The sequence below is a fragment of the Arabidopsis thaliana genome, chromosome 3, assembly GCF_000001735.4.
Source record: "Arabidopsis thaliana chromosome 3, partial sequence".
Classification (NCBI taxonomy): domain Eukaryota; kingdom Viridiplantae; phylum Streptophyta; class Magnoliopsida; order Brassicales; family Brassicaceae; genus Arabidopsis; species Arabidopsis thaliana.
This window is the reverse complement of record NC_003074.8, coordinates 20,213,185-20,229,551: the sequence shown is the minus strand read 5'-3', so window position 1 is coordinate 20,229,551 and position 16,367 is coordinate 20,213,185. Positions and strand designations below refer to the sequence as shown.

General features: G+C 38.5%; 5 protein-coding genes and 1 long non-coding RNA gene across 10 annotated transcripts; 4 read left to right on the top strand and 2 right to left on the bottom strand.

Moving 5' to 3' along the window:
* Positions 1-337: 337 nt before the first annotated feature.
* On the top strand, positions 338-3,822 carry FBL17 (RNI-like superfamily protein). The gene is made up of 10 exons (NM_115322.4): positions 338-1,292; positions 1,481-1,582; positions 1,818-1,962; positions 2,049-2,233; positions 2,354-2,458; positions 2,564-2,661; positions 2,753-2,952; positions 3,034-3,186; positions 3,296-3,394; positions 3,477-3,822. The coding sequence occupies exons 1-10, from the start codon at positions 670-672 to the stop codon at positions 3,546-3,548; spliced, it is 1,782 nt and encodes a 593-aa protein (NP_567005.2). The 5' UTR covers positions 338-669; the 3' UTR covers positions 3,549-3,822.
* Positions 3,823-4,028: 206 nt separating this feature from the next.
* TSA1 (tryptophan synthase alpha chain) lies at positions 4,029-6,518 on the top strand. The gene is made up of 8 exons (NM_115321.4): positions 4,029-4,437; positions 4,692-4,838; positions 4,932-4,997; positions 5,090-5,275; positions 5,605-5,682; positions 5,776-5,853; positions 5,950-6,009; positions 6,087-6,518. The coding sequence occupies exons 1-8, from the start codon at positions 4,249-4,251 to the stop codon at positions 6,219-6,221; spliced, it is 939 nt and encodes a 312-aa protein (NP_567004.1). The 5' UTR covers positions 4,029-4,248; the 3' UTR covers positions 6,222-6,518.
* A 5-nt stretch (positions 6,519-6,523) lies between these two features.
* AT3G54630 (kinetochore protein) lies at positions 6,524-8,455 on the top strand. Its single transcript, NM_115320.2, has one exon. It carries the CDS (start codon positions 6,651-6,653, stop codon positions 8,355-8,357), a length of 1,707 nt encoding a protein of 568 aa, NP_191024.1. The 5' UTR covers positions 6,524-6,650; the 3' UTR covers positions 8,358-8,455.
* On the bottom strand, positions 6,528-8,878 carry AT3G54625. 3 transcript variants are annotated; one of them, NR_141687.1, is made up of 2 exons: positions 8,633-8,742; positions 6,528-8,307 (listed from the first exon to the last, which is right to left on the bottom strand). It is a non-coding gene; the product is annotated as an other RNA (long non-coding RNA). The 3 variants fall into 3 exon arrangements; NR_141686.1 differs by lacking the exon at positions 6,528-8,307 and adding an exon at positions 8,350-8,370 and having other exon boundaries at positions 8,633-8,878; NR_141688.1 differs by lacking the exon at positions 8,633-8,742 and having other exon boundaries at positions 6,600-8,526.
* Positions 8,879-9,054: 176 nt separating this feature from the next.
* BZIP25 (basic leucine zipper 25) lies at positions 9,055-11,698 on the top strand. 3 transcript variants are annotated; one of them, NM_001203162.1, is made up of 7 exons: positions 9,114-9,666; positions 9,774-9,834; positions 10,301-10,487; positions 10,763-10,838; positions 10,921-10,942; positions 11,016-11,068; positions 11,162-11,698. In NM_001203162.1, exons 1-7 carry the CDS (start codon positions 9,211-9,213, stop codon positions 11,465-11,467), a joined length of 1,161 nt encoding a protein of 386 aa, NP_001190091.1. In that variant the 5' UTR covers positions 9,114-9,210; the 3' UTR covers positions 11,468-11,698. The 3 variants fall into 3 exon arrangements, with proteins under 3 accessions (NP_567003.2, NP_001190091.1, NP_001118838.1); NM_115319.4 differs by lacking the exon at positions 10,921-10,942 and having other exon boundaries at positions 9,055-9,666; positions 10,943-11,068; positions 11,162-11,655; NM_001125366.1 differs by having other exon boundaries at positions 9,142-9,666; positions 10,763-11,068; positions 11,162-11,655.
* Positions 11,699-11,898: 200 nt separating this feature from the next.
* Positions 11,899-16,146, bottom strand: HAG1 (histone acetyltransferase of the GNAT family 1). Its single transcript, NM_115318.3, has 13 exons — positions 15,327-16,146; positions 15,175-15,239; positions 14,985-15,065; positions 14,814-14,885; positions 14,401-14,569; positions 14,087-14,130; positions 13,742-13,841; positions 13,274-13,342; positions 13,135-13,189; positions 12,787-12,905; positions 12,584-12,677; positions 12,330-12,471; positions 11,899-12,240 (listed from the first exon to the last, which is right to left on the bottom strand). Exons 1-13 carry the CDS (start codon positions 15,957-15,959, stop codon positions 12,177-12,179), a joined length of 1,707 nt encoding a protein of 568 aa, NP_567002.1. The 5' UTR covers positions 15,960-16,146; the 3' UTR covers positions 11,899-12,176.
* Between the last annotated feature and the right edge of the window lie 221 nt (positions 16,147-16,367).

Below are 16,367 nucleotides of genomic sequence, written 5' to 3'. Positions count from 1 at the left end.
ATATATACATTAAGTATTATAATTAATATACTTATATAACTAAAAATCACTATTATAAGTAACAATATCTCTAAAACTTTGAATGGCCATTAAATTTTTCAAAAATAGATAGAAGAAAGAATTTTTTTAAAAAAGATATATCCAAGAGATTTCCAACTATGATAAAGCAAATATGTCATAATTATATTTATTGGCTTATCGCGACACGATTTCCAGATTCTTATTATTATTTTGTAGTGTAATTTGCTTTAATAACTCTTTAACTAGTAACTAATTTACTACTAATTGTTTTTAGGAAGAATCTTTTCCTTACAAAATAGTACTAATATTAGTCAACTATTTTCAGCACAGGTTAAGTACAGTGGATCCCAACGTCTACAAAAAAAAGACCACGTGACGTGATCTATTCCAAAACCAAGGACAAAACTGTCATTCACCAAGCTAGACCTCACGCTCTTTCAATTAGCTGAGCGGCTACAATTTTCATTTTTAACATTTTAGCTTCGGTGTCTTTCGAAATCAATCGCGCGAAAACACCATTTTATCTCCCGCCGTTCCTTCCCTCCTTTATTATTTTTTTCCATCTCTCCCTCCCAATCTCACAAATCTCAATCTAATCTCATTCCCAAGCTCCAATCTCTCTCTCTCTCCCTCTCCCAAAATCTCACGATGCAACCTCAGCCGCATATTTCTCCGAACACCGCAACTGCCGCGATCTCAGCCGCGCTTGAATCTCAGCGCAGTAGAAAAAACCGAGGAAGTTACAATTGCGGTAGATGTGGTCAACCTAAGAAAGGCCATGTCTGTCTTTTAACTGCTCCACCTGATATTCCCACTACTCCGATCGCTTCTGAGCCAGTGAGCTGCATCTCCGCCGCCGCATCTTCTTCCCGTTCTACTGTCTTATCTTTAACAGCGGCGCCGTCATCGCGACAGACCTTCACTCACTTACGCCGAGCTTTATCGTTCGATGACGTCGATGCGCGTAATTCACTCGATGAATCCGATCTGGATGCTGCATCGATGGATCTGGATCTACAATTGGATACGGATATTGTTCAGCCTGGGAGGTTTCATGCGGTGGGTTTATGGGAGGTGCTTAAGCGGCTACCTCCGTCTAGTTTACTGATGGCGGCTAGGGTTTGCAAAGGATGGAGAGAGACATCGAGGAAGATGTGGAAAGCGGCTGAGGAGCTTCGGATTAGGGTTCCGGAGAGAGCTCAGATTGGATACATTGGATCCTTATTACAAAAATGTCCTCGACTTATTAGACTCTCACTTAAAATCGAGAGGTGATTCTTCTTCTATCGTAAGATCTATTATTAGATCTGTGAGTTTATTCATCTCACCGTACTAATTAGAGTTTAATGATTAAAGAACACTTAAGAATTATCGATAATTGAAGAACAAAAGTATTAATTGATTAATTGCAATTTATTGTGACAATACATGTTTCTGATTGGATTTGCTTGCCCTGCAGTGATTTTGACGCGACGACTCTGGCTTGCATTGCATTTTCTTGTCCTAACCTGGAGGTTTTGGAGATTACAACTTCGGGTGCAGCTGTCAATAGGATTTCTGGGTAAATAGTCTTGTTCGAGTTTCAGATTTTTGAGTTTGATATGTGATCATGTCATGAATTGTAGAAATTGTTGGTTCTGTTTACTATACATTCATCTGTCTTAAGCTGTCATTTTGCAGAGATTTATCATTGATTTGCTTCTGAGGGGCTTTATGGTTTTGGACGACTTAATAATAGTTGTTTGTTCTTCTGTGGATCTGTCTTTGATTGTTCAATGGTCTATTTGTCTGAATAGGGATGAGCTGAGTCGGTTTGTTGCTAATAAACGAGGACTAACAAGCCTTAAGATGGAAGGATGTTCCAATTTGGGAGGATTTTCCCTCTCTTCATCAAGCCTCTCCACTCTTTGGCTCTCGGATCTTCATTCTCTCTCAAAGATGGTAATTGAAGTTCCCTTTTTCTCCCATTTTTATAGCTCAGGAAGAGAATTTGCAAATCTAAACTGCAATATATTTTGTTTTGTCAGATCTTCAACTGTCCAAATCTTACGGAAATATCACTTGAATTTTCTCGCCAAGAAGATGATTCAACTGATCTTGTAACAATGGTTGATGGTTTGGGAAGGACTTGCACTAGATTGCAGAACATCCATATAGCCTCTTTGAAGCTTTCACATACTGTTGTACTTTCTCTTACTGCTGTGAATTTCAGGTTTGTCAAATACCTCTATTTATAGCTTGGTTTTGTTTGTTTCTTATGCACATTTAGTCCACTATTTTCATTTGAGAGCAGTTGTTCTTAGTGATTGATGTCAGTTTCCTTTTTATCCAGGTATTTGAGAATGCTCTCGCTAGTTCTTGGAATAAATATCACTGATGCATCTGTAGCTGCCATTTCCTCAGGTTACAAAAACCTTGAACTGCTTGATCTGAGTGGGTATGTTTTGTTCTCGTTCAGTATATCCTGTCTATATTTCTAGAGGTTTCAGAATAGTACACATGAAGAGCGTTTTTCTGAGACATGATTTTTTGTTGGTTTTAGTTCCAGCATTACTGATACTGGCCTCGGGATGATCTGCGATGTCTTACCTGATACACTCTCAAAATTACTTGTTGCTCTTTGTCCCAACATTACATCAAGTAAATTCTTGATCTTTGGTTTGCATATGTATTATATTTTATGAGATTATCCCCTGGTTTCTCATTTCTATTATAATGAATATTCTCGTAGGTGGCATTCAATTTGCTACTGCTCAATTGCCCCTTCTTGAGCTGATGGATTGTGGCATGACTGTCTCTGATCCCAACTCAGATAATCCGACCTTTGTAGAGAATCCAAGTCCACATAAAACACCAGGCTACAATCAAAAGATGTTTATCAAACATAAACGGCTGAAGAAACTTAGTTTGTGGGGATGCTCCAGTTTGGACGTGAGATTCCTCTCATCAATGCTCTCTAAACAAGTTCAAACCTTAATACCATCTTCTCATAGTTTCGATCTTTTGATGCAGGCTTTGTTCCTAAACTGCCCAGAGCTCATGGACTTGAACTTGAACTTATGCAGTAATTTGCATCCGGAGAGTCTGGTGCTACAATGTCCAAAGTTACAACTTGTGTACGCATCAGGATGTCAAGGCCTATTGACCGGAGCTATCCGAAAACAGGTAATCCCTTGAACATCTGTGATGTCTTAGACATGTGATTAGTAAAAAACAATCTGTTTGAGTCACACCCAACCCAAACTCTTAAGAAGCGTCTCCTTATTTGTGATAGGTTTCTGAAAACTTCTCGGCTGGTGAGAACCATATGCCACGGAAACGCTTGGCTGATGCATCTAAAAGGATTCAAGCTTTACCTTCATTATACCAAGAAGTGAGTTTTAGTTTTAGTTTTTTGAGAGAGAATTAAGAAAGCAAGAAAGATATGTATCTGAAAGTTTTTTCATATTTTGCAGACAAGGGAAGATGGTATTTATGCAGGGAAGAGAAGGAAGTTGGAGAAAGAAATGTGTACCATTATACATTAATAATCCTTTTATTGGACTCGTCACAATTTTCGTCTACCATATTTATATTTACTGTACTGTGTACATCAGATTATGTTGGATCACGTTCTCTTCTGTTGTTTCACTTATCAACTTTACATGTTTATCATTGTTCTCCAATTGCTTCGAATAAATTGTATGATAACATTCTGTATTTGTTTAAATTATATACTACTAGAGTACTAGGGGTATTTTCTTTGATTTCAGACTTTTGTTTATGATTTGTTACTTGTTTCACATAAGAATAATTGGTCAAATTTATTTGGTCTCTCTTTCTCGCAAATCATATACAATATACAACTCTAATCTTCTCCACCAAACTCTAATCTTGTTCATCTTTTTTTATTCAAATAGTTTAGAAAGTTCAAATATACTAATCTTTATCAAAGAATAATCTTTAGTCAAATTTTAATAATGAAATCAAATATCTTACAAAATGGAAAAACAAAAATATGGGTGTTTGATTTTTACAAAACAAAGATGGAAGAGCAAGTCAGAAGTCAAAATAGCTCGAAGATGTAAGTGACGGCGCCTGAATACTCTTGGCTGGTAGATTTCACCTACCTCATTTTTTTCATATATCTCAAACGTGGAATCGCTGTTACTCAGTTTTTATATATAAAAATAAACACTCGCTCTTCTTCAACCAAACTCATTTCCAAAATTCCACAAAGTTTTTCAAATGGCGATTGCTTTCAAATCCGGCGTCTTCTTCCTCCAATCCCCAAAATCTCAAATTGGATTCCGCCATTCTTCTCCTCCTGATTCATCGCTTTCTTTCAAGAGATTCACTCCCATGGCTTCTCTCTCCACCTCTTCTCCTACTCTCGGTCTCGCTGATACTTTCACACAGCTCAAAAAACAAGGCAAAGTACGTTAATTCTCCGTCTTTCATATTCCAATCCGTTCCTCAAGAATTGGACTTTTAAAACTTATCGTTAGTTCTGGTGGGAAATTTGGATTTGAAAGAATCACAAAACCATGTGTTGTTATTGCTTATGAATTCTTCTTATCAGATTGAGTTAGCATTGAGTTTGATTAGGTTTGCAATCTTGGTCTTACTGATACGATTGGATTTTGTAATTTACAGTTCATTTGCAATTTGTTTAACTTTTATGTGTGAAGGTAGCATTCATACCATATATCACAGCTGGTGATCCGGATCTCTCTACTACTGCTGAAGCATTGAAAGTTCTTGATGCTTGTGGTTCTGACATAATCGAATTGGGTGTTCCTTACTCTGACCCTTTAGCTGATGGACCTGTTATTCAGGTTTAAACCAACTATCAAAATGCAACCTTTATATATGCTTCCCTTGCCTTTTTTTTGTTTGATCATCTTGCTCTTTGTTATCTATTCAACTAGGCTGCGGCAACAAGGTCGTTGGAGAGGGGAACAAACCTCGATAGCATCCTTGAGATGTTGGATAAGGTGAGTTTAGTTTCTGAAGGAAAGATGTGTGTTTGTGTCCCCTGTCAGATATCGTTCCTATATGTGTGTTCTTATTGTTGGACTTGGTGCAGGTTGTTCCACAAATATCTTGTCCGATTTCGTTGTTCACGTATTACAACCCGATTCTTAAACGTGGGTTGGGGAAGTTCATGTCCAGCATCAGAGCTGTTGGTGTACAGGGACTTGTGGTTCCCGATGTTCCTCTTGAGGAAACTGAGATGCTGAGAAAAGAAGCCCTCAACAACGACATTGAGCTGGTAAGCATATAATCTGAAGGACGCATATATCTTGGTAGCATGATTCTCAGTCATGCCAGTGCAGTATAGATTCATTTGTGTATCTTATTTATTTTCTTCGTCTCCTCGAATTTGGTTTTTCTTAGCTGAACCTACGTATCATTTGTCTCTGTGGAGATTTATTTGCCAGCCTTATCAATAGAAACAGTAGAAGCATTGTTTAGTGTAGACACTGAGACTACAGTACTATACATGTGTTTTGCTGGATCTGCCTCGATCTATTTTGACATTCGGCTTTCAGTATCTTTGCCTTTTAGTAAACATAATTTTGCTCAATGTTTGTAATCAAGGTCCTACTCACTACACCAACCACACCAACAGAGCGAATGAAGCTAATTGTTGATGCGTCAGAAGGATTTATTTACCTTGTAAGATCCCTCTCAGTGTATATTTCTCTTTGCAGATGTCACATGTGTTTACTTAATTTGAGAATGTATTGGCCCTTTTTTTGGGTTTAACAGGTGAGCTCAATTGGAGTGACTGGTGCACGATCATCTGTAAGCGGAAAGGTTCAGTCGCTCTTGAAGGATATCAAAGAGGTCTAATAACAGTTTTTTTTTTAAAGATTGTTTCTCAAATATCTTGAAATGATGTAGAAATGCTCAAGTTGTTTAGTCATTTGTAATTCAATGCAGGCGACAGACAAGCCGGTGGCAGTCGGTTTTGGAATATCAAAGCCGGAGCATGTGAAACAGGTCCTAAACCTTACAAAGCTTCTCTTATGTTGTCTTCATAGTTACTTCTTTGCTGACTAGTTTTGTTGTGTCAACAGATAGCTGGATGGGGAGCTGATGGAGTGATCGTAGGCAGTGCAATGGTAAAGCTATTGGGTGATGCAAAGTCGCCAACTGAAGGACTTAAGGAGCTTGAGAAACTAACCAAGTCTCTTAAATCTGCTCTTCTTTGAAACACAAACATTTGCAGACAACATCTTTAGATTGTGTTTTTGATTATTATCGGTGTGTGACAATGATGTCTCAATCTTTTGATACATTTCAAGTATGATTAATAAGTTACTGTGACTCAAGCCACACAACCAGTTGCTCGGTTTACACAGAATAATAAAAACGTTATGACTCAAATTGTTTTCCAATTTGGTTCGATAAATTTGCGACCCGGTTTGATATTATGGTTCGATTAAACCAGAACAAAACAACCCTATATATAATTTCTTTTGAAATGAATGAGAAATAAAAAAACAAAGAAATTCGAAGAGGTTTTTTTAGGTTTTCGAAAATTCAAATTACAAAAGTAATCCATCCCGCTGCTCTATAGAAATATATTTCCCGATCCAGTTCCAGTGTCAGTTGCTTTATCTGTAAAAAGCAAAAAAGAGATGAGAGGCGGAGCCGCGGGAAAGAGAAGAACGACGGTGGGTTTCGGCGGAGCGCCGCCGCCACCTCCACCATCAATCGAGCAACAACGTCACCTCTTTAACTCAAGAGACTCCGACGCCAGTTTCGCCAGCAGCCGTCCTTCATCAATCGGTTTAGGCGGCCGAGGAGCCTCCGATGACAGATCTTCGATGATTCGATTCATTAACGCCTTCCTCTCCACACATAACTTCCCGATCTCTATCCGCGGTAATCCTGTTCCTTCTGTCAAAGACATCTCCGAAACCCTAAAATTCTTGCTCTCAGCTTTAGATTACCCTTGCGATTCCATCAAATGGGACGAGGATCTCGTCTTCTTTCTCAAATCGCAGAAATGTCCTTTTAAGATCACCAAATCTAGCCTCAAAGCTCCAAATACGCCTCACAATTGGCCTACTGTTCTCGCCGTTGTTCACTGGTTAGCTGAGCTTGCTCGTTTCCATCAACATCTAGTATCTAATTCCACCTCCGTACCCGAAGATAACTCCATGAATTTCTTCGCGATTCAAAGCTTTGGTCACTTCATTCGCGGCGAGGATGATAAGGTTAACGATTTAGATTCTCAATTTTTGGGTAAATTGGAAGCGGAGAAGACTAGCGTCGCTGAAACTATCTCTGGTTGTGAGAAAATCTCCGGTGAATTGGAGGCTAAACTTGAGTCACTGAGGAAAGGTCCTTCGAAGAAAGAGTCTCTGGAGAAAGTTAAAGCCGATTTGGAGAATGACGTAAACAAGTTCCGAACTATTGTTGTGGAGTATACTGATAGGAATCCAGCGATGGAGAAAGTTGTGGAGGAGAAAGCTAAGGAGCTCAAAGCTAAGGAAGAAGAGAGAGAGCGAATCTCTGTAGAGAATAAGGAGTTGAAGAAGAGTGTGGAGCTTCAGAACTTTAGCGCGGCGGATGTAAATAGGATGAGAAGAGAGTTACAAGCTGTGGAAAGAGATGTTGCGGATGCTGAGGTTGCTAGAGATGGTTGGGATCAGAAAGCTTGGGAACTCAATTCACAGATTAGGAATCAGTTTCATCAGATTCAGACACTTGCCATTGACTGCAACCAAGCTCTCAGGAGATTGAAGCTTGATATTCAGTTCGCTGTTAACGAGAGAGGGGAAACACCTGCAGCGGTGATGGGTGTGGATTATAAATCGGTGGTGAAGCCAGCTCTGTGTTCGTTGTGCGATGGGATCAAAGGAAGCTCGGCGGAGAAAGTGGAGGAATTGGTCACTTTACAGCACCATAAGTCTGAAATGGCTTCGAAGATCGAATCCAAAAGGAGTCTTCTTGGGTCAATTCAGTTGCAGATCAATGACCTCGAAGAAAAGATGAAGTTGGTGAAGAAGGAAACTCAGGAGTTGAGTACAAAATGTGATTTGGAGGCGAAAACATTGGTTGAGAGTGTGAAAGCTGAGGCTTTGAATCTGGAGGTTGTGGAGAAAGAAGCTGCTGAGTTTGTAAAAGCTTCGGAGCTTAGATTGCAAGAAGCAGTGAAGGAGAGTGAAGAGGAGGTCCAAGCATGTGCTGCACAACTCTTTGCACTTATCGATTCGATATCGAAACAGAAAGAGTACATGGATTCGAAGATATCGGAGATCAAAACCGGTGTTGCTGATACTGCCAGTGCTGTTTCAGAGATATACAAAGCCAACTTCAAGAAGAACCTTGGTATCTAGTGGTTGGAATCAACTGAGCCAAGAGATTGTTAAAAGCGTGAGTAATTCCTATTGCTTTTGTTCACATAGTCGTATTAGCATCTATGTGTGGTATGTATGAGTTTTCAGGATGGATAATTGAAATTGCTCAGCTATGCTAGTAGTATATAAATATCTGTGTTTCTTTTTTCATTGAAACTTAGATGATAGGCACATAATCTAATATTCACAATGTTTAACTCAAAGAACGCTGTTATGATCAAGTTACATAGGATTTCCAATGAATACACTCTTACCTTCTTTTTACCATAAGCTGACTTAGGTGACTTTGATTCTTATTCGGTTTATCCCCTCGGGTCTCTTGAAGTCAGGCTATGTTTGCAGCTCCTCGGTTGTAACCTCTTTGGGTTACCACTTTCTTCAGTCTCACTGAGTTCCTCCTTTACTTGTTTAAAGCTTGCTTACTCATGCATCATATGTGGTGAGAATATCTTACTGATGATATGAATAAGAGAGAGTAGCTATCAAATCAAGAAAATGAGAGGAAGGAGTTAAAAAAGACAAAGGAAACCTAAGCTGCTTATCTATAAAGCCAACACATTATTCTTACCCTTTTGCCCACAAAGTAAATGACACACATCAACTAAAGTAGAAATTTAAAATGCCTTTGAATGCCTTAATTTGCATTTTTATTAAATTATTAACAGAAAAAAGATATGTTGGTTAGTACTAATCCAATACAATACAGAAACGTGTCAAGTATCCTAATCAATAATGGCGGCTCCACGTAAGACAAAAACAAATTAAGGAAAGAGCGAGAGAGAGAGAGAGAGAGAAAAAAGAAGAAGAAGAATTTGAGGCGATTGGGTAAGCGATGCACATCGTCTTCTCTGTCGATGATTTGACCGAATCCTTCTGGCCTGTTCCCGCTCCGGCGCCGTCGCCGGGATCGTCATCGACTCCGTCACCGACGCAGAACGTGGCGGATGGGATGACTCGAAGTCAATCGGAGTGGGCGTTCCACAGGCTTATCAATGAGTTGTCTGGTTCCGATTCGAGCCCTACGACTAACACAATCGAGAGATCACCTCCACCGGTTCAGTCTCTTTCGAGATTAGAAGAAACCGTTGACGAAACCGAAGATGTTGTTGAGATTCAGAAACCGCAGAATCATCGACGGCTCCCTGTTGATGATCAAGGGAAGAATCGGAATCGTGCTCCGTCGTCTGATCCGGTTGATTCTTCAGCTCCTGTTGTTGTTGATCCTAATCAGTATCATGCGATTCTTAAGAGCAAGCTCGAGCTTGCTTGCGCTGCTGTTGCTCGTCGTGTACGTCTCTTAGATCCATTTCTTATGTGTATTCAGATTAAAGGAATTGATGATTTCAACAATAAGGAATGTTTGGTTGTGTGTTGATTTGATATGATTTTCTTCAGGTGGGAACTGTGAAACCGGAAGATTCGAGTGCTTCAGCTAGCAATCAAAAACAAGCTCAAGGTCACGTATCGTTGCTTTGTTTTGGTTTTGGTTTTTTGACTCTCTCTAGCTTTGTCTCTCGTCAATGTCAATGTTTAGATTACATAGAGAGCAAACATTTCATCGAGATTTGTTTGTCAATTTGATTAGACAATTAATTAACTGCTAATCTCTCTCAGTAAACTCAAGACTTTAAGGGAATTTGAAGATAAGTAGGCTTTGTTTTGGAGATGACAGCTTTCTCTGTGTTCATTCATATTTAATTCTGTTCTAGTCGAGTCAATTTTTTCTCTGAGAAGAAAGAAACAAGGCATACGTAGTATTATGCGTTTAGATGAGAATTCTTAGCCTTTTGACTCTCCATTCTTATTAGTGTAAGTTAGTGCATTATACTAGATAGCTTTCTTATTTCCCGCTTCTTGTGATATGTACCTGGATGAAATGTTTTTCAGTTAGTGGATAATGGGATTATTTTGAAATTATCTAGGCTCCATTGTGGCACAAACCTCACCTGGTGCTTCATCTGTTAGATTTTCTCCCACAACAAGCACGCAAAAGAAACCTGATGTTCCAGCCAGACAAACTAGTATTTCATCACGAGATGATTCTGATGACGATGATCTTGATGGAGACGCAGATAATGGAGATCCTACTGATGTGAAGCGTGCTAGGAGGTACAAATCTTGATTTTTGTACCTTAGAATGTTTCTGGTAATCGTTCTGAATCTCGAGGCTGATAGATATAGACATGCTTTTGGGAAAAGGCTTGTACCTAATAGTTTCTACTTTCTACTCTCTCTAAAGAGAAAGAAAGAACTGAAATCTAGTAGAGGAATGTTTCAGTCAATTTTATGTTGTGACTGTTGTTCTTAGGAAACAGTCAGGCTCTATATATTTAACTTTTTCGAAGGTCATCCTGATTCATTTTTTTTTTTTTGTAATTACCCAGGATGCTCTCAAACCGAGAATCCGCTAGGCGCTCTAGGAGAAGAAAGCAAGAACAAATGAATGAATTTGATACACAGGTTCGGTCTTTTATTAGTTGCTCATACATTTATACATTTCTCGAGTCTTTCTTACTTTTCAACAGTCTTCAGGGGTTTATAGGTAAAGTTTTTACCAATTGTAGGTAGGCCAATTAAGAGCCGAGCATTCAACTTTAATTAATCGTCTTAGTGACATGAATCATAAGTATGATGCAGCTGCTGTTGACAACAGAATTCTAAGAGCTGATATCGAAACTTTGAGAACAAAGGTACTCTTGTGACTCACGAGTGTTAAGAATTTAAAACACCCAAGATTATGATTTAATAACTAAGTTAATTGCATTGATAAAAAACCTGTGCAGGTTAAGATGGCAGAGGAAACTGTGAAAAGAGTGACAGGAGTGAACCCTTTGCATTGGTCAAGACCAAACATGGGCATACCATTCAGCAACACACCGAGTGCTTCCTCTAGTATTCCGCCAAACTCTAACCACATTTTGAAACCAGCAAATTCAAGTACCAACACCAGTGCTGGTTTAGCACAAAATCAGAGAGTGGAGACGGCAAATTTCTTGCCGGAACAGGTGAACCGTGAAGGCATGCAGAATCCATTTGCTCCTGATTCTAATCTGTATGAAACCCTACCCCATTGGAATCACAAGCATTAACCAGAAAAAGAGTCATTGGTTTTGTGATTTTGATTGAGGTAACTATTGTCTGTATTTTTATTTACTGTATGACTCAGCGACGGTAAACTCTTAATATTATATATATGATTGGACATGATGGAAGAATGTATAAGCTATCGTGCTTCTAAGGCAAATCGAAGTTGAAATGGTCGTAGACGTAATCACGTAAACATGTGCAGCAGCGTAAGCGTATAAACACAAATGTATCAATAGTTACTTATGGCAAACGTAACCGTTTTAACGAAATGTTGAGCAACAACAACTCACATTCATCAGATTAAAGAAATCTGTGCAGCGTAAGCGTGAGTGTAAGCGTGTAAACACAAATGACCCATGACGCTCATTCTCTTCACCATTGTTGATCCGATCAAAACCACCGAAACTGGTGATCCCGTTCGATATCAAAATTTGGTTATGTGATTTTCATCAGAAACATTTAGTAAAATGAAATGTGTCTTTACAGTTGGAAATAAGCTTTATAGAACAAATTTAACCTACAAAGTAAAAACTTAAACATTCTGAATCTAACTAAATCAAATATTTACCTATCCGAAAAAAAAACATACAAACAATTAAGCTCCAGTATACATGGGCCTAAAATAGTATACATGTATTCCCAGTTCCAATGAAAGTATCTTAAAATGAAAGATCTAGAAAATGATATTAATATAACCTCTACCATCTTCTTCTATTGAGATTTAGCACCAGATTGGAGACCTGCTTGTACTTTGCTATGGAAGTGTGTTTCCAACCTTTTAAGAGAAAGAAAAACAAAGTAAATGCACTATTTCATTACTGAATAAGAAGAGAAGAAATGAAATGAAAGAAAAAAACGTCTTACCTGGTTGCACATTTGTAATAAATGGTATCGGGGGAGTTGTAAGTTCTACAATTGTTAAACATCCGTCTCGCATCCGCAACAAACATATCCAATGTCACGTAATACTGTTCCGACTCTACCCTCTTTGCAATTACCTTCAGATCTGTGTTCAAACCATTTTTTGGTTACCAAAGTGATTTAACACTTCTACTTAAAAAGAGGACAAATTCTGGATAATTAATAGCGAAATTGATATTTTAACTATATCTTCTTACCAATGGGATCCTTAATGATGTCATAGTAATCAGGGACATCGCGAGAATCCACTGGTTCTTTGAAAGGCCAAGCATCAGCATGGTCTTGCATTGTCTGTAGCAATTAACTACAGCTTGTCAAATTAAAGGGCATGTAATTGCAATAACATAATATGTAAGAGGACATAATAATTAATAACAAAACAAAAAAGATTTATCACAACCTTTAAAAGCGCACGCATGAGTGCATTCAACTGTTTTTGATTTGTCACCATATCAGCAGAACCATTGAATAATTTGAAACGAGTGTGCCCCCACTGATCTGGGGTCCAACCAGCTTCCCCTGCAACAGTATACCATAATTCATGAATTAGCCAATTCATGTATTACAGATAAACCCTTAGCCCACAGCTAACAAATGCAGGAGAATCTCAAACATGCATATCAACTTGATCTCATGGAGCGACTAGCACAATCTTAATTTTGAGATGACTAGAACATTTTAAAGGGAGATATGTCTATATTTTGGGTAAGAAACTGCAATAACACCATCAAGTAGAATCATAACTTACTTAAGCCACGTATTTCCTCAACTTTGATAATCTTTCTAGGAATTCCAGCTTCATTCTGCAAAAATCATCTCATTTATTATTACTACTGGAAACATTGTATACAATAATAGCCACAAGACATGAAACCATTGATGTTTACCTTTAGAAACTCAATTTTTGGATACACATTCTGACAGTTTGATAACTCTCTTATCCTTTCATCAATTGCCTGATATTATAAAAGTACAACCGGATCAGAAACTGATACGTATAATTAGACAGAAATGTAACAATGGTTACTCGTTTAGTGTTACGTTGCTATGCTCTCTTGAAAGCAGATAGCTTTTGGGAGGGCAGCTTGATTTTTGGGCTCATAGGGGAAGACAGGAATTTCCATTAATTAATTCCTCGAGAGAGAGAAGAGAGGAACTTTCAATAATCGAATCCTCAAGTTTGTATTTCTTATGTTTTTAATTTTTTTCAGAATCAGCCATAATGCTAGAGTTAAATAGTGAAAGTAAAGAAAGTAAACAAATAGCTTCGTAACCTGAAGAACTATTTGGGTATAGATGAACCTGAAGGCTCGAGATATTTTTTCACCACATAAAAGGTATTTTCAAAGGCTTACCTTTCTTTGCTGGCGTATCATGCTTGACAAATCCGTATATGGCAGCTTTGGATCAATTTTGCATTCCATAAGGAGACCACCATCATAGTCTTTAATGAACCTAAGAAAATTTCAAAGGTTTTTATTTGCAAAAGTAAGTTTCAAGATGAAGAAGAGAATGATAAAGACAAGTTTTAAATAGCTCTCTCGTAGCATAATCAGCCACGCAATAAAATGCTTGTATTCTAAGGTTTGTGAGCTTAATTGGGCCAACAAATATTTAAGTTAGACATCATACAGATAAAGCACAGAAGTTAAGAATGGTAAATGAGCAGTTTGAACTTAAGAGATACATAGTTTCCATACCCATGCCATACATCTTTCTCCAAGTAAATCTCTTTAGTAAAACCCTGCACAAGATAATAGACGTAACAGATCAACTTAGTGGACGACTGTAAGAATATAAAAATTACAGTTAGAATCCAGAAAGTAGACTTGATAGCTAAGTGTGGAAACAGAACTTTTAGAAGTGAAACTCTGAGGTATCTCCTATTAACCAATAGAAAACATTACATCCAAAACACAGTTCAACTACTTTTCTGGAATGTACTACAGTTGGTCGAAGTTTGTTGAGAGATTAAAAATAGAGCAAAAAATTGCACAATATACGAAACACCAACCTGCTTGACGAAGTAACCAACAGCATTGTTGTCAGCATAAGTAAGAAAATGCGTCAATCCATCAACATCACGTGCATGTTGTTTCAAGTGGTTCATCAATCTGGTACCGTAACCTTTTACTTGTTCATCTGCTGTGATTGCACAAAATGCTATTTCCCCAAACTTCTGACTGAATCCCAGGGAAACAATGGAGTTAATAAGCATGTCAAGACTGTATTCATGCTCATTATGACATCAGACAGTTTCAGAAATATTCTATAGGAAAAGTAAGCTGTGTTTGATGATAATATAAGATAACAAGTCAACATGCTACTCTCTAAACAGCAAAAAGCTGTATAAGCGTATTCACATACATATGGTGGAGAAAATCATCACTGGGTCAAAAGATGGGAAGAGTTATGCGAAAACCTTACCTGTGATATGGACGATACGTGATACCACCTACAACTAGATTCCCTCTTAGTACCATAACAGACTTATGTTTCCTGGGCAAATAACATAAGTTACAGATATTAGAATGCTTACCATTTGCGATTGTTTGTTACAAAAATTGTCAATGTTTCACTTTAGTTTAGCATGTTTACCTATCCATCAGAAGACGAACAATGTACTCCTTGGGCATATTAGGTAACTGTCTTGCAAAAATGTTCTTCAACCCAATCAAGCTGGAATACATTCAACAAATTATTCATAAAAAACGAGGTTAGAACGAAGAATGCATAGCTGATTAGAAGCTAAATTCAATGGCAGGAGACAAATGATGGAAGGCATTACCACATCATATGCTCATCAATGGAATCATTTGAGTAACAAACAAATTTGAGTCGTCCTGCTTGCTCCTAAATGAAAGATATCACCAAATTTGTCAATGGCGATTCTCTGAACTCATCTAGTAATTCATTAGCATAGATCCAGTGATAAGCTACCTCTCTTTTCAAAGCCTCTTCTCTGGCAATGTAAGCTCCGCTAGTCTGGAAATTCTCAGCCAATACCTTAACAGACTCATCCTTTGGCACGAGCCCTGAGATTGAGCTTCCTCCAACAGTGCCACTCACACCAGTCCCAACCACAGATGATCCACCATCTTTTCCACCATCAGAGCTCTCAAGCTTCACCGTGGAGCTTTCCGTCTTAAGTTTAGTGTTGCGACTCGAACCGTTGACTCCAGAGCTGGAATCGAGTCGAGCGGCGGTGAATGTGCGGATAGAAGAGTCCTGGTCCTGTTCAGGAGCAAATTCGTCCTCGTCATCATCCACGACTATATCCTCTGATTCATCAGGATCTGAATCTGTATCGGCGCCGCGAGCGGAGATGCTCTCGAGTTCATCGTTGGAGGTTAAAGCGCCGTCGCGAGTATCGGCAGAGAAGGAGGAAGGAGGGAAAGAGGAAGAAGGAGGGGCGTGATCTTCAGAAGCGGCTGCATTCGCTGCCGTGGTGGCGGCGAGTTTGCGTTTGTGGAGAGAAGAAGTGACGGAGGCGGAGGCGGAATGAGAAGGAGAAGGAGTCTGAGAACTGCGGGAACGATTGGCGGCGTTGAGGTGGGAAGAGTGAGAGTCCATCGAAGCAGTATAGTGAAGGTGATTGAGAAAATCGTGACGAAATCGAGAGTCTAGGGTTTTTGCTCAGATAATTTGGGGGCGGGAAAGACTACGCCGACGAACGGAATATTCTGGCATCGTTTTTTTTTTTTTGTTTTATTGATCCAACAAATTTTAAACCGAAACTAATTCGGTAATTGTAATTCCTATGAGTAAATTTATGCAGTGATTAAAATGTGATTAACTATATTGGTCGGATATAAACAGTACAATTCGTCGGTAAATTATTTAAAAGTTCAGTATACTTTTTGGATGAACATTAACGTCTTTAATCCGTTTATGTGTTGTTTTATTTTATAGTATGTTGTTAAATTTAACTTCACAAAATTTAATGTGTTTGGAATCTGTTACTAGTATTTAACAAGGAAA

What these genes read in the sequence shown, in the direction of transcription:
- FBL17 (NM_115322.4), top strand. Translation starts at nt 670, where the DNA reads ATGCAACCTCAGCCGCATATTTCTCCGAACACCGCAACTGCCGCGATC. An exon ending in TTGTCCCAACATTACATCAA is followed by an intron (nt 2,662 to 2,752) that starts GTAAATTCTTGA and finishes ATATTCTCGTAG; the next exon opens with GTGGCATTCAATTTGCTACT. An exon ending in CCGGAGCTATCCGAAAACAG is followed by an intron (nt 3,187 to 3,295) that starts GTAATCCCTTGA and finishes TATTTGTGATAG; the next exon opens with GTTTCTGAAAACTTCTCGGC.
- TSA1 (NM_115321.4), top strand. Translation starts at nt 4,249, where the DNA reads ATGGCGATTGCTTTCAAATCCGGCGTCTTCTTCCTCCAATCCCCAAAA. An exon ending in TCAACAACGACATTGAGCTG is followed by an intron (nt 5,276 to 5,604) that starts GTAAGCATATAA and finishes TTTGTAATCAAG; the next exon opens with GTCCTACTCACTACACCAAC. An exon ending in CAGAAGGATTTATTTACCTT is followed by an intron (nt 5,683 to 5,775) that starts GTAAGATCCCTC and finishes TGGGTTTAACAG; the next exon opens with GTGAGCTCAATTGGAGTGAC.
- AT3G54630 (NM_115320.2), top strand. Translation starts at nt 6,651, where the DNA reads ATGAGAGGCGGAGCCGCGGGAAAGAGAAGAACGACGGTGGGTTTCGGC.
- BZIP25 (NM_115319.4), top strand. Translation starts at nt 9,211, where the DNA reads ATGCACATCGTCTTCTCTGTCGATGATTTGACCGAATCCTTCTGGCCT. An exon ending in TGAATGAATTTGATACACAG is followed by an intron (nt 10,839 to 10,942) that starts GTTCGGTCTTTT and finishes TACCAATTGTAG; the next exon opens with GTAGGCCAATTAAGAGCCGA. An exon ending in TCGAAACTTTGAGAACAAAG is followed by an intron (nt 11,069 to 11,161) that starts GTACTCTTGTGA and finishes AAACCTGTGCAG; the next exon opens with GTTAAGATGGCAGAGGAAAC.
- HAG1 (NM_115318.3), bottom strand. Translation starts at nt 15,959, where the DNA reads ATGGACTCTCACTCTTCCCACCTCAACGCCGCCAATCGTTCCCGCAGT. An exon ending in AAGAGGCTTTGAAAAGAGAG is followed by an intron (nt 15,240 to 15,326) that starts GTAGCTTATCAC and finishes TCTTTCATTTAG; the next exon opens with GAGCAAGCAGGACGACTCAA. An exon ending in ATTGATGAGCATATGATGTG is followed by an intron (nt 15,066 to 15,174) that starts GTAATGCCTTCC and finishes AATGTATTCCAG; the next exon opens with CTTGATTGGGTTGAAGAACA.